This window comes from Bos javanicus, chromosome 5 (assembly GCF_032452875.1).
Source record: "Bos javanicus breed banteng chromosome 5, ARS-OSU_banteng_1.0, whole genome shotgun sequence".
Taxonomy (NCBI): domain Eukaryota; kingdom Metazoa; phylum Chordata; class Mammalia; order Artiodactyla; family Bovidae; genus Bos; species Bos javanicus.
Window position 1 is genome coordinate 28178200 of NC_083872.1, and position 14653 is coordinate 28192852.

Here is a 14653-nt window from a genome sequence, read left to right on the forward strand (position 1 = left end):
TTTACCCTAAACTGCACAATTTTTGTCCTCAAAGGGCCAGCTCACCTCTCCTCACCCCACCCCAACCTCCTCATACACAGTTGGCGAAAGGTTTTTGAGGATAGGGGAGCGGTGACTCACGTTGGAAAGGAGGGCGGAGGAAGGCGGGGCTGCGGCTTCTCCCGTACCACCCATGTGATGTGCTCATGCCGCTGTCCGTGGTGCTGGTCACATCGGCACTGCAACACTGGGAGAGCGTAAGATCAACAGATGGGCTCCGTGATTTCCCTCACAGGGATGGCTGTTTTTACAGCACCAAAGCCTCACACACCTGCTCCCAGATTCCTCACCTGCACCCATCAGCCAACTCTCTGTATCTTGCCTCTCTCTCTGTTTCTCTCTTTCTCGCACACACACACAAACATACACACTGCGAACTCACATGCTGGACTTCCCATCAACAATCTCACAGATACTCATACGTGCTCATACACACATACATCTACCTCCACTTGCACCTGACAAGTCCCCTTCTTAGACCTTATTTGTTAGCCTGTGCTGAGAGGAGGCACTCCCTCCCACAGAGTCTTCCATGAGGCCTAAGGAGGTACACCTTGGCTCAGCAGTCTCCAGAATGCCCAGCCATTTCCAACAAGGCCCCAAGCAAGGATAGCCTGTCTAGATTTCACCTCCAGGCTCCATGATTTCCCCAGGGCGCAGAAGGACTGGGGTAGACACAGCTATTATAAGTTTTTTTTATAGCTTTTGGCTCAGAATACAAGAGAATCTTTCTAGACAGAGCCATATAGAGGGAGCATCCAGCACCCTGCCATCACCCCCCTGATCCTATATTGCTTTCCATGTTCTAACAACCCTGCAACATCCTTCTGTTTACAGCAATTTGTCAGTAGCATTAGAAGATGCTAATCCATATTGTCAGAACAAATCCATATTGGTGTGTACCATCCATCCAACATAGTTAGATTGGTCCTTGAACCTTATAAGGCTGGGTAGGAACCAGGACTCTTCCATGACTAGATCTATGTGATCTAGGGGAGCAAGGTAGTTCACTCCTCTTGGAAATGGACTAAGCATCTTCTTCCCAGGGCTGCCTTGGAGAATTACAGAGATGTGCATGCACTCAACAAACTCAAGAGCACTGTGCAGATGTGCTTTGTTGTAATCATTAAGAAGCAAGAGGCTCTGGGACTGCATTTTCTCAAAGTTCACATCATGATCCACAAATAGAAGCAACCAGAATTTTAATGAAACAGGTTAGGACAAAATCAAGTAGAGTAGAATATAGTAGAAAACATCAGAGTGTAACATACATAATTAAAACACTTCAGGATCTTTTATTTCAATAGTATATGATATGTACATATGTGTGTGCTTAATCACTATGAAAAATTATTTCTTACTATAATTGGAACTAAAAAGTTTAAATACATGGCTTATCAGTTAAGAACACATACCCAGAGTCCAAACTGCCTAGTTTCAAAGTCCCCCTCTCCCAGTTTCTAGCTATGTAACTTCAAGCAATTTCTTAACCTCTCCCTATTTCATTTCATGATTTGTAAAGTAGGGGTAATGCTACCTACCTCATATAGTTTTTATAAGGATTAAAAGAATTAATCCATGTCAAGCAGTTACAATAGAGCCTGACACACTCCTAAGGATGTAATCATATTAGTGGTAGGTGTCACTACTGCTGCAGTTATAATGTCAGGTTTGATGGAGAGGTAGAGATATGTGTTATTATTGTTGTTGCTACTGCTTCTGCTGTGGATATATCAGCATGTTTCATGGAATATACCTACCTACATTACTAAACCACATGTAAAATACCCACTAATGATGCCTATGTTAAAGGAATAATGAAGTGAAATGAAGTGAAAGTCATTCAGTCATGTCCTACTCTTTGCAACCCCATGGCCTATACAGTCCATGGAATTCTCCAGGCCAGAATACTGGAGTAGGTAGCCTTTCCCTTCTCCAGGAGATCTTCCCACCCCAGGGATCAAACCCAGGTCTCCCACATTGCAGGCAGAATAGACAGATTAAAATTTAAAATACATGGATAATTCTTAACACAACAGCTGGCACACAGCAAGTGCTCAAAAAATGTTATCAACTCTTATTCTACCATGGAGTTAGTCTTAGGGGCAAGTAGAACTGGAGACCTTTCCTTTATCCTGAAAAAGAACCCAAAATCAAAGGTCCATCCTCAAGCCCAGCTACCTGAGGGAAGGCCCAATGAAAATCTCTCTTCTTAGGCAAAGGGAAAGTGTCACCAATCCTCAGGTAACTACACTACTGGGTGAAAAGAAAAGCTTGTACAGTCCAAAAAGTATGTTATCTGTTATAATTGATAAATTTGTGTTCCTTATTTGGCCTTAAAAGACCATTAGAAATCTTTAGCCACAAATTAATGACATGCTCATTCACCTTGCCTAATGGTGAATTTTTATTTATTTATTTATTTTTGCCTAATTCTAAAATCTCCTGATTGATCAGTAGCCCAGGGATATCATGGGGTTGAGGTTGACAATCCATCCAAGTATAATGGAACTCTAAAGAGAGCAGGAATTCCACTGTGGCTGGACATATGGAAGTTGGATTTGAAGAAAAACTTGCCAGAAGGAGGGCAAATAGTCATGCCTTCCTAAGGAGCTTGCATTATGTCTCCCATTTAGGGGAGCTTTATGTAAAAGAGAAACATTCTTTATTCTGGAGTGGCCATCATGTTTGTGGAGACAGGGTGAACCAAAAGACCTTTATATCTGGAGCTCAGAGCCTCTTCAGATCTTGTTTCAAGGGATGCCTGGAGAGAAGGGGTAAATCAGGTAATTTTAACATTGAGAAGTTCTTTTTCAAGACTCCCTCTAGTCCATCCTGCTCCTGTGAAGGATGTTGCAAAGCAGATGCCCCAAGATGGATGGTGGGTTAGACAAGGTAACATCTTGTTGCTAGATTCAAGAATTCTGTGATTGATGTATCCCTGCAATATGCTGAACCCTATCTTAAGTTTGGAAGGAGAGAGGAAAGCATTAAGAGGAGGAAGGAAATATGGATTCTGGAACTCCTGATCTGACAGGGAAGACAGACCCAGAAGTTCAGAAATTCATGAGAAAGGGCAGAAGCCTAAGAGAGTTTGTTTATAGCTATACCATCAGATCCTCAGGAGCTCAATGCCTGTTGACAGTGCCCATTCCAGGACAGTGTGAAATACAGTTAGTCTGATGAGAAAGGTATGAACGGATCCCTAGAAAGGGTGAGGACAGGCTTCATAAAGCAGCAGGAGGGACAGTGTTGGTAAAAAAGATGTGCATGGAGGTATTTCAAAGAGTCGACAGTGGGGGCAATCTGAGGCAATCTCTTCTTCCTTGCAGAAGAGGAAGGTATCATGAGATGCTTTGACAGTGGAGAGCCAGTGGAGACAGAGACTTCCGAAGCAGGGCCCATGTCATTCTGCTGCATGGCTGCAGACTGGGAAGCAGCCTGTGAACTCTATATCTGGAAGATACCAAAGCTCTAGGCTTGCAGGTATCCAAGAGGTGTGCCAGAGCTCTGCCCCTCAGCCAAGACAGCCTGGGACAGGGACCAATTGTCCATGAGAACTCACCAGGGGAGGGAGGGCCAAAGGCAGTCCTAGAGAATCTGGCAGAGGGGGAAGCCTGACTCAGGAGCTCCACCCTTGGTGAGGTCCATTCCCACCAACCAGGCTGAGCCCCTGCACCTCCCCCAGCCCATGTCCCTGCCCCATAAGGGCTCATTTATTTAGAGCTGGAACCTACCCTTTAAGTAGGTCTATACCTGTGCCCCTTCCCCCATGAACCTCCTTTGCTCTTCCATCGTGGAGTGTCCCACTATTCTCCCATGGGTCTTGCCCTTTTTCATCCTCCACTGTCCTCCACTTCCTTCCTCTCTCCTCTGTCTCCCCGAGTCTCCCTTCCATGACATTCTCCTCATCCCAGTCAGTCTCCATCCTTCTTCCAAGTGGCCCTGGAGAGTAGTAATCTAAAAGCAAGCATCTTTCTTCTTCCTTTCCTCTAGAAAACTACCTTCCATCCACTTCTCTTTCCTCAACCCTACCCCATCTCTACTGAAGGCCCATGGGCTTCAGAATTCTTGCCTTGTTGTCTGCCTTTCCCTTCCACTCCCACCATCACTCAGGTTGAGGAGTTTGCTTTGGTAAAGGACACATCCACTCACTTCATCTTTCCTTCAGGCCCCAGCCAAGAACCTCTCCCCACCCCACCCCCACCCTTAGGAATGGCTGCCATCGGTCTGCTTCATCTGGTCCCCACCCCATCTTACCAAAAAAAGCTTTGCATAATTAACCATCAAGCTTTGATGGCTCCATTACTCAGCACCTAATGTGCATCTGGGATTTATTTCATTCACGCAACAAATATTTACTGAGCACCTACTGTGTGCCAAGTCCTTGGAATATAGCCATGAACCAAATGTTTGTACCCATTGGTATGCTGCAGGGTTTGCATTTTTGTTCATGATCTGGGTATATGTACAGCTTTTCCCTTGGAATTGGAAGCTCACAACAAATAAGAGTGAGTTCTCCTCACCCTCTGGTCCTGCACCCTGAGAGCATGCAGAAGGACCCAGAAGAGGTATGGGAGGGAGAGGAATAGTGAGCGTGTGTGAATGTACCATGTACAATGTGATGCTTTAGTGATGGAAGACAGTGGATGGACAGGACTACGATCAAGCTTTTCCATTGCAATCAAATACACCAGGCTATGAGTGCCAGCTCGGCCTCTAACTACAAACCTGAGCAAATCTCTTGACCCTCTAGTCCTCAGTGTCCTCATCTGTAAAACAAGAATAATAACACCAGCATCAAAGGGCAACTTGTAAAAATTAAATGCATTAATGCAAGTTGGGCAGTCAGTATAGTATATACTATGAAATAAGATGAACATCAACAGATGTTGTTATAAGTTTGGAAGACTGTTCATAAAATAGGTTTCTACACTAAGCATATGCTACCTGAATAATTTTTTTAAATAACAACATACCCTAGAAAAACTCTTGTACAGATATACCAGAAGACGTGGGAAATAATGTTCATGGCAGATCTGTTCACAATACACTCTGGGAACAGCCACGAGGCCTTGGAGGTGGAAAGATGAATAAACTGTGACATATTCCTACAGAGTACAATCCACAGTGAACATGAACACAAGACAGCTACAGGAAGCAACTTTGAACAAAGGAATACACACAATATGATTCCATTTATATGAAGTTCAAAAACTGGAATATATGGTTTAGAGATGCCTTCCTTGGTCCTTAAACTAAAGAAAAGCAAAGGAATCATTCAACACAAAATCCCAGAGAAGCATCCTGGTTCAGGAAGGAAGGGGGTGCAGTGACAATGAGGTTCAGAGGAAGTTCCTAAGTTATACATATGTTCTATTTCTTCCCACAGGTGGTAGGCATACCACCTATACATTCTTTTGTAGGGGTGGTATATTTCACAATAAAAGCAATGTTAACTTTCCTGATGGCTCAGTGGGTGAAGAATCAGTCTGCAGTGCAGGAGATGCAGGAGATATGGGTTCAATCCCTGGGTCAGGGAGATCCCCTGAAGAAGGGAATGGCAACCCACTCCAGTATTCTTGCCTGAAAAAATTTCATGGACAGAGGAGCCTGGCAGACTACAGTCCAAAAAGTCACAGAGTTGGACATGACTGAGAACAGTTGACAGGGCTTAACTTCCATAAAGCTCCCGTTGCCAGAGCCAAGACCACACAGTAGTCATTCTGCCAACCCTCCCCGCTCCCCACTCCCCTTCTCTCACCAAGAGCTTTTTTCACTCCAAGAAAACCTACAGATACAATGTCTTTTTAGGTCTTCAAAATTAGCAGCCATTAGTAATACCTGAGTTAAATGAAATGGTGTCACATTTGAATTTTTTTATATCCTGGTTTAAATTGCTTCTTTCAAATTGCTTAGCAAAGACCAGCCATTAGTAATTAGCTTATGTTTATGCGTGTCATTTTTATAGGGAGTTACACTAGTAGAAAAGGCGAAGTGTGTGTGAGTTGCACTCTGACTCACGGGGCTTCTCCTTGGGATACCCAGCCAGCTGGCTGGCTGGAAGCACCACAACTCCATTGTGGGCAGTGCCCAGAGTGGTGGATGAGGGCATAAAGGGCCTCAGAAGAGCTGGCCCAGGTCCCCAAACACATAAAGTGACATTAGGAGCCACACCCTCCTCTGGGATGGCCAGATTGCGGACATGGTCCATGACCACATGTCCATCCTATTGCAAGTCCCCATTCCTGAATGTTCTACATGGACATACTATTCTCTTCTTCTCCTTCCTCCTCTTTTCTTACCAACCCCCTCACCTCTTGCCCTAAGCTGCTTTGCCTGCCCTTTGCCCCTACAGCACACCAGCTACCAGCTACAGTGTTGGGCTGCCAGCTACAGTGTTTCTCTTCTCTTTTCTTCCCATCCATTTAAAACAAACCCCTGTTCTTTTATGGGATCATTTTTCTAGTCTTACTCTATTGGAATGGAGTGTTTCATGTATGTAGAACACAGTATAATCTTATCAAGGTACTTACAATATACCAGATGCAAGCAAATAGCTAAAACTGCTCTTCTCCATCCCTTTCCTTCAATTCTCAGCCACAGGGTCCTGCAGATCCCCTCTCCTCAGCCTCTCATTGCCCTGTGTCACACACGTGCCCATTGGCCCTCCTGGTTCCAACCATTCCAACACCCCCTGACTCTGCCCATTTTTCTTAGACTGACTCTCCTCAATTCTATATCCACAGATTGCTGCTGTTGTTTAATTGCTAAGTCATTTTCAATTCTTTTGTGATGCCATGAACTATAATTCGTCAGGGCTCCTCTGTTCATTGGATTTTGCAGACAAGAAAACTGGAATAAGTTGCCATTTCCTTCTTCAGGGGATCTTCCTGACTCAGGAATCAAACCCAAGTCTCCTGCCTTGGCAGGAGGATTCTTTACCACTGAGCCACAAGAGGAGCCCTATATCCACAGAAACCCTCTCCCAATAAGTTTCTCCACCCTCTTGAAAGTCTCCAAGGACTAGGAAATCCAAGGGTTGTCATAACCTATAAGTGAGAAGGCTTGGCATCTCCTCAGTTCCACTTCTTAATAGCTGGGAGGTTTGGGGCAAGTTATTTAACCTCTCCAAGCCTCAGTTTCCTCATCTGTAAAATAGGGATAATGATACCTACTTCATATGGTGGATGTGAGAATTAGAGATCATTTATAGCATATAGTGTTGGTAACAAAGCAGGTGGCCAGTAAAAAGAAAATAGAACCTATATTGCCCTACAGAGATCTTTCTAATTGTAAAGGGGAAAACATACTCAAGTGATCTGATTTAGCATCACCAGTAATAGGACAACTTGATTGTGCTTTCTGGGGTGATACAGTAAGAGTTATAAAGCATTGTTTATGATGTATGCTGCCCAAAAATGTTTCAGTTAAACCCAATCAAGCCTTCAGACTAGCACTATCTGAAAGACACTGGTGTGATGGTGGAAATGTTCTGTTTCTATGCTGTCAATAATGTAGCTGCTAGTCATGCGTGGCATGTGACTGAAAAACTAGATTTTTTAATTTAATTTTAACTAATTTAAATTTAAATAGCCACACGTGTCTATTGGCTACCATGTTGAACAGCCCAGCTCAAGAGTTTATTTTCAGTGTATAGAAAATACAAGAGAGATAGCCATAAGTTGAATCAAGAAAATCAATTTTTAAAAATCATAGGACAGTTAGGAAATTTTAATATGAATGGATAAGAAATTATTTTTTGGAATTATCATTCTTCTTCTTGCATGTGAAAAATGGTACTGTCTCTATTCTTAAGAAATGCACGCTAAAGTATTTAAGGGTTCCATGCTAAGCTTTCTGTAATCATCAAATAACTGGGCAAATGTGAAGGCAAATATGGCACAATGTTAATAACTCTTGAATGTGGGTACCTGGGTAGAACACATCAGGGTGTTTGTTATACAGGTACCATTTCTTCAACTTTCCTAATTTTGAAAATTCTCATAATAAAAGTGAAAGAAAACATAAAACACAAATATTTAATAATCTGCTGACTGCTGTCATGGCAGGGAAAGTCAGAACTTTTTCAGCAGCCAACTGGACTCGCTGGAGATTGGGAAAATACAGTTTTATGTAACAGCAGGGCCTTGCCCACTACTGGGATGGAAACTTCCAGAAGTTATTTGCTAATACCCCAGTCTCTCCTAGGCCCCCCACTCACACCTGCACACACACAGGTCACCTGCTTCTGCCACTTCTGGTTTCCCTTCTCCTCCCTCCACTCTCCTGCCCTGCCCTTCTCTTTCCAGTCTCCTCAGATGACTGCATGCCCAGCTGGCAAGGCACTTTGAAGATGAAACATGCCGAGTCCCTTACAGCCCAGGGACTGGCATCCTTTACACAGAGGAGGGTGCGGGCCACTATTAAAGCACATTCTAGAGAGGCGTTGACCTCAGCTAGCCACACAAGCCCATAAAGCACAAATTGCCACAACTGCATCTGCATAGCCAAGCCCCTTCCGACCTGAGCATAAATAGGACCTCGGCTCTTTGAGGAAGACATTGGAGTTTCCACAAGACTCCAGCTCACCTCTCCTGTACTCTGCAACCTACACCTCCAGAAGGATCATGACCTGCGGATCAGGATTCCGTGGCCGCGCCTTCAGCTGCGTCTCCGCCTGCGGACCCCGGCCCGGCCGCTGCTGCATCACGGCCGCCCCCTACCGCGGCATCTCCTGCTACCGTGGCCTCACTGGGGGCTTCGGTAGCCGCAGCGTCTGCGGGGGCTACCGTGCCGGCTACTGCGGCCGCAGCTTCGGGTACCGCTCCGGTGGCGTGGGCGGCCTCAACCCTCCCTGCATCACCACCGTGTCAGTCAATGAGAGCCTCCTCACGCCCCTCAACCTGGAGATCGACCCCAATGCGCAGTGCGTGAAGCAAGAGGAGAAGGAACAGATCAAGTGTCTCAACAACAGATTCGCTGCCTTCATCGACAAGGTGAGTTTCCTTGATCACACCCTTCCTGAACCTTCCCTTCCTGGGTGGGCACTCAAGGGTTAGTCACCGGGGCAAGAGAGATGTGGGCCAGGTGAGACCCCAGGCTGATGGAGGAGATGGACACACTTCCAGAGCACAAACAGACCAGAGAGATGAGTCTAGAGCAGGGGCTCCTGATTAGAGCACTGTTACTATATACAACCTCTGTCCAGACAAGCAGGGTCCCCACAGACAATGACAAGGCTTGGAACCACATGTCAGAGAAGAAAGCATACATGCAAACAAGAATCAAGAAATGCACACAAGATATGGGAACAGGACCACAGTTCAGCCTTTGAGTGGGTGTCCTTGATCACATCTTTCCTGAACCCACCCATACTAAACTTGGGCTGGGACTGATGAGGCAGTCAAATGCAAAAAGAGCTCTACTTGGCTCTCGACCACATGCCATCTAGACTCAGCGGGTCAGGATAACTCAGTTGACCTGAGGAGGGAATGATCTTTCCCAACCTCTTGCTCTCACCCTAATATGGAAAATCCAAACATGATCACTATCTTGAAATCCGGAAGTTGCCTTGTCTTTCACAGTCCCCTCTGTCTAATCTCTGCTGAGTTCTTGTTTTGGGTTGTTGTTGTTCAGTCACTCAGTCCTGTCCAACTCTTTGTGACCCCATTCACTGCAGCACACCAGCTTCCCTATCCTTCACCATCTCCCAGAGCTTGCTCAAACTCATGTCCATTGAGTCAGTGATACAATCCGACCATCTCATCTTTTGTCTCCTCCTTCTCCTCTTGCCCTCAGTCTTTCCCAGCATCAGGGTCTTTTCCAGTGAGTCAACTCTTCACAACAAGTAGCCAAAGTATTGGAGCTTCAGCTTCAGCATCAGTCAAAATATTCACGGTTGATTTCCTTTAGGATTAACTGGTTTGATCTCCTTGCAGTCCAAGGGACTCTCAAGAGTCTCCATCTCCAGAGTTCGAAAGCATCGATTCTTTGGCACTCAGACTTCTTTAAGGTCCAACTCTCACATCCATATATGACGACTGGAAAAACCTTAGCTTTGACTATATAGACCTTTGTCAGAAAAAGTAATGGTTTTGGAGTTTACCTTGAAGCAATCAGCACCCTCCCCAAGCCCCTCCATCCCCCAAATAGGCTTTGGGGCAGTAGGAGCCATCTGACCCCTCCTCCCACCCCAAATGGCAGGTGCGCTTCCTGGAGCAGCAGAACAAGCTGCTGGAGACCAAGCTACAGTTCTACCAGAACCGCCAGTGCTGTGAGAGCAACCTCGAGCCCCTGTTCAATGGCTACATCGAGACGCTGAGGCGGGAGGCTGAGTGCGTAGAGGCTGACAGCGGGAGGCTGTCCTCAGAGCTCAACAGCCTGCAGGAGGTGCTGGAGGGCTACAAGAAGAAGTGAGTGTGGCTGGGGGGTGATGTTGGGCACAGAAAATGGACATGGATTCAACCCACTGGATGAGACTGAAGCATTTCAAAGAAGGGGATGTGACCATGCAGGGCAAGTTGGTGGTATGCAGCAGGATCCTCCCATCAGGCAGTCGTTGCTCAGATGCCTATGAGTAGGGCCATGATTCCCTAGGAGGTCTCTCTCCCCTCCTTCAGGCTTCTCTTCTGGAAGCCTGATCACCCAGCAACAGTGCCCTGTGCTCTGTTGGGAGGAGGCTTCTGCATTCTCCCAGGCGTGGCCCCTCAGGCACCCACCTGTAGCACCTGGATGTGATATGAATCTCAGTGTCTCTCAGGGCTGCCAGGTCCTGGGTCTCTGGGTTTTCCACTGTCTAGGTTGCTCTAGTGCTGATGGCCTCTAAGATTCATAGGTCCTCCCCCAGCTGAGCTAGGTTGGACACCCAGGTGGGGAGCGGCTGGGGCTGCAGTGCTCCAGAGGGGCTGCTGTCCACTCCTGGCTGGTGCTGAGTCCTTATTTTCCTCCAGAGGTGACCTCAGAGCAGTTTGGGCAGCGGGGCTGTGAGGTTCCAGAAGAGTCACCCCCTGGATCCCTCAACTCCAAGTAGAGAGAGAATCACAGACACACCCCAAGTCCAACCAGGGAGGACCCAGCAGGGCTGCCAGGGATCTTGCTGTGTGGGGAGGTCCTTAGTGTTGTCTCCTTCACTCCTGTAAGGTGGTGACCTCCCTCTGTCCTCTTTCCGCAGGTATGAGGAGGAAGTCGCTCTGAGAGCAACAGCTGAGAATGAGTTTGTGGCTCTGAAGAAGGTGAGTAACACAGGATTGGGAAGCACAGACATGAGGGAATATCAGAATGACAGACTCTTGTTGGGGAGATCTATGTTCTCAACCTCCCTGTGGGGTGCAGTGACCTTGCTGAGTCAGGATGGGAAATTCCCATAGACCAGGTCATCAAAGGCACATTCAAGGCTTTGACAAGGGCAGTAACCTTGTAAAATTCACTAGCACCCTGACCTGATGCAGGGGTATGACTGAATTGATCTCTGGATGTTCTGTGCTGCTTCAGAGTTGATAGTCTGTGGCTGGGGTCCCATGGAGGCATTGTAAGCTTCAGTCTCTCTCTTGAGGGATGGTGTCCTGTCTCATGTCTCAGGAGTCTGGTTAAGAGGAGGAGCACAGTCCCAGGGTCTAGGGGGAGGATGGAGCACAGCCAACAGTGGCCAGGTGGAGTTTTGGAGGACTACAAGGAAACAGGGAAGAGTCAAGGTGGTTGAGCAAGGGAGCCAGTCTGACAAGCTTAGGGTAAGAAGGAGACATGGGAGGTAAGAGATCTCAGGTAGGTGGGGTGAAAGGCTAGTGGTCCACCTCCAAGGCACAAGGCATTTGTTCTTAGAAGGGGAGGAGGTTGTGAGATGCCTCCAGGGAAGGGCAGCATGGAGATGGGACAGGAAGAGGAACACAGGGAATCCTTTCCCCCTCACCTCCATGTACTATGTGAGAAGAGAGAGGAATTCGGGTGATGATCACCAGGGGTCCTCTTTGCTCAAAGACTCCCCATCTTCCCAGGATGTGGACTGTGCCTACCTCCGCAAATCAGACCTTGAGGCCAATGTGGAGGCCCTGATTCAGGAGATCGACTTCCTTCGGCGACTGTATGAGGAGGTGAGTGGTTGTGGTCCAGGCAGAAAGCAGCAGCTGGCCCGGAAGAGAGGGCATTGCTCTGCGATCAGAGTTGGACAGGGTTTTGGGCAGGAGCTACAGTCCATGAGGCTGTCAGAGGGGGCCAGGGCTGGAGACCAGGAAGGGCTGAGAAGGCGGGTACACACTGTGGTGGGGAAAGTGATGGTGTAAACAAGACCCTTCCATCCTCCCGCCCCACCATCTGCAGGAGATCCGAGTTCTCCAAGCCCATATCTCAGACACCTCGGTCATCGTCAAGATGGACAACAGCCGGGACCTGAACATGGACAACATTGTGGCTGAGATCAAGGCTCAGTATGATGACATCGCAAGCCGCAGCCGGGCCGAGGCTGAGAGCTGGTACCGCAGCAAGGTGAGTGGTCCAGGACACCTGCCTTCTAGACATGATGGAAGGGATGCGTGGTATGCATTAACAAGATTTCTTTTGTCTGGGGATTCTGAATCCTAGATGCGGTGAAAGAAGTACAGACAGCTCTCAGGTTATAGTGGCAGGACAGGGCTGCCATTGTGGTTTCACAGGCTGTGCGTTGGGCAACCTGAAAATCATCCGTGTCATTCTGAGTGGGTGGTACATCCCATCCTGAGTTACATGAGCCTTTCTGCTTCCCACCAGTGTGAGGAGATCAAGGCCACAGTGATCCGGCATGGGGAGACCCTGCGTCGCACCAAGGAGGAGATCAACGAGCTGAACCGCGTGATCCAGAGGCTGACGGCTGAGGTCGAGAATGCCAAGTGCCAGGTAGGGTTTTTTTGAGGCTCACCAGGGTCCCAAAGGCAGTGTGTGTGCCCAGCTGGATCTCACCATTCATTCTCCAGTCCACTTGCATGACTTGAGATCCAGTTTGTGGTTACTCAGGGAGCCCCAGGTGATGAAGGGGAGAGGCCTGTTCCTGGGGTGATCCCTGCTGTGTGGAGAGACCATAACCCACCTTGTTCTCTCCTGGGCCCTTAGAACTCCAAGCTGGAGGCTGCAGTGACCCAGGCTGAGCAGCAGGGCGAGGCAGCCCTCAATGATGCCAAGTGCAAGCTGGCCGGGCTGGAGGAGGCCCTGCAGAAGGCCAAGCAGGACATGGCCTGCCTGCTCAAGGAGTACCAGGAGGTGATGAACTCCAAGCTGGGCCTAGACATCGAGATCGCCACCTACAGGCGCCTGCTGGAGGGCGAGGAGCAGAGGTAAGGACCGTCCCAGCCTGGCCCTGACAACCCATTCCCACCCTTTACACAAATACCTCCCTTGATTCTGGCTGAGCAATGGCCAGGTCTGGGGCAACCCTATCATTTATCACTTTGAAGTGGGGTATTCTGAAGACTCTTCCTTCTGACACTCTGCTCCTTCTTACCACTCGTGGACCGCACTCCAAGAATTTGTGGAGCTCTGTTTGCAGCTCTGGCTCAATCACTAATGTTGCCTTTTCCTTCTTCCCTCTCAGACTGTGTGAAGGCGTTGGGTCCGTGAATGTCTGTGAGTATCCTAGGCCCTGTGTGGATGGGTTTACTCGCTTCCTGTAAAGGATGGAAGCAGTGTTTTCTCTAACACCTAAATATGAGTGGGCTGGCATCACAGGAAGAGGGATTTGGGGTCAGACAGCAGGAAGGACCGCTTCTTTTGGACTAGAGTTGTTAAGATGCTTGGAGAGGGTCATAGTCGGGGAGGTGACACCCTCGGTCCCCCAGAATTTTGACTCAGTCTTTGGGGTTCGCAGGTGTCAGCAGCTCCCGCGGCGGGGTCGTCTGCGGGGACCTCTGCGTGTCGGGCTCCCGGCCGGTGACGGGCAGCGTCTGCAGCGCCCCCTGCAGCGGGAACCTGGCGGTGAGCACTGGCCTGTGCGCGCCCTGCGGCCCCTGCAATTCCGTCACGTCTTGCGGCCTGGGCGGCATCAGCTCCTGCGGCGTGGGTTCCTGCGCCAGCGTCTGTCGCAAATGTTAGGCCTCCCAACTCAGGCCCCGCCCGCGCATCTCTCCCTCGCAGCCCGGCAGGGCCCTCCCTGCATGGCCCCGCCCCCTTCCCCCTGCATGGCCCCGCCCCCTCCCCCGCTCTGGGTGGAGCAAGCCCTAGGCAACCTCTCTCGTACTTCGAAAGGTCCGTCCCACTCCTGGCCTCTCAAGTCTGTGCGTAATGCCCTCTTCCTGGGTTCTGCCGCCCGCTCTGGGAAAGGCTACCCTAGAAAAAAGTCCCTTTGGCCACCACAGGAAGGGACCCTAGGGCAGGGAGAACCAAGACCCCACTCCGGGTTGTCGTGGGGCCAATGGCCAGAGTCCCCACCCTGTCCCAGCATCTCCCTTCCCTCTCTGCTGTGTTCATCTCTTCCAAGATCTGTGTTTCCAATAAACCAATGTAGCCAACCCTGAGCCTTGTCTTTACTTATGTTATCCTCCTCAGGGTCGAGGTTTGGGAGAGTCCCCAAGCATGAAGCAGAGAAAGCCCCAGATCTGGGGTCTCCACTAGAGTCCTCTGTCCCTGGGCTCACAGCAGTCTCGAGTTTAGC

General features: G+C 48.6%; 1 protein-coding gene across 1 annotated transcript; it reads left to right on the forward strand.

Annotated features, from left to right (window-relative positions):
• The first annotated feature begins 48 nt into the window (after window positions 1-48).
• LOC133247345 (keratin, type II cuticular Hb1) lies at window positions 49-14516 on the forward strand. The gene is made up of 9 exons (XM_061415999.1): window positions 49-9038; window positions 10246-10454; window positions 11213-11273; window positions 12033-12128; window positions 12355-12519; window positions 12781-12906; window positions 13120-13340; window positions 13598-13629; window positions 13871-14516. Exons 1-9 carry the CDS (start codon window positions 8670-8672, stop codon window positions 14092-14094), a joined length of 1503 nt encoding a protein of 500 aa, XP_061271983.1. The 5' UTR covers window positions 49-8669; the 3' UTR covers window positions 14095-14516.
• Window positions 14517-14653: the final 137 nt, after the last annotated feature.

What these genes read in the sequence shown, in the direction of transcription:
- LOC133247345 (XM_061415999.1), top strand. Translation starts at nt 8,670, where the DNA reads ATGACCTGCGGATCAGGATTCCGTGGCCGCGCCTTCAGCTGCGTCTCC. An exon ending in CTGGAGGGCTACAAGAAGAA is followed by an intron (nt 10,455 to 11,212) that starts GTGAGTGTGGCT and finishes CTCTTTCCGCAG; the next exon opens with GTATGAGGAGGAAGTCGCTC. An exon ending in AGAGCTGGTACCGCAGCAAG is followed by an intron (nt 12,520 to 12,780) that starts GTGAGTGGTCCA and finishes GCTTCCCACCAG; the next exon opens with TGTGAGGAGATCAAGGCCAC.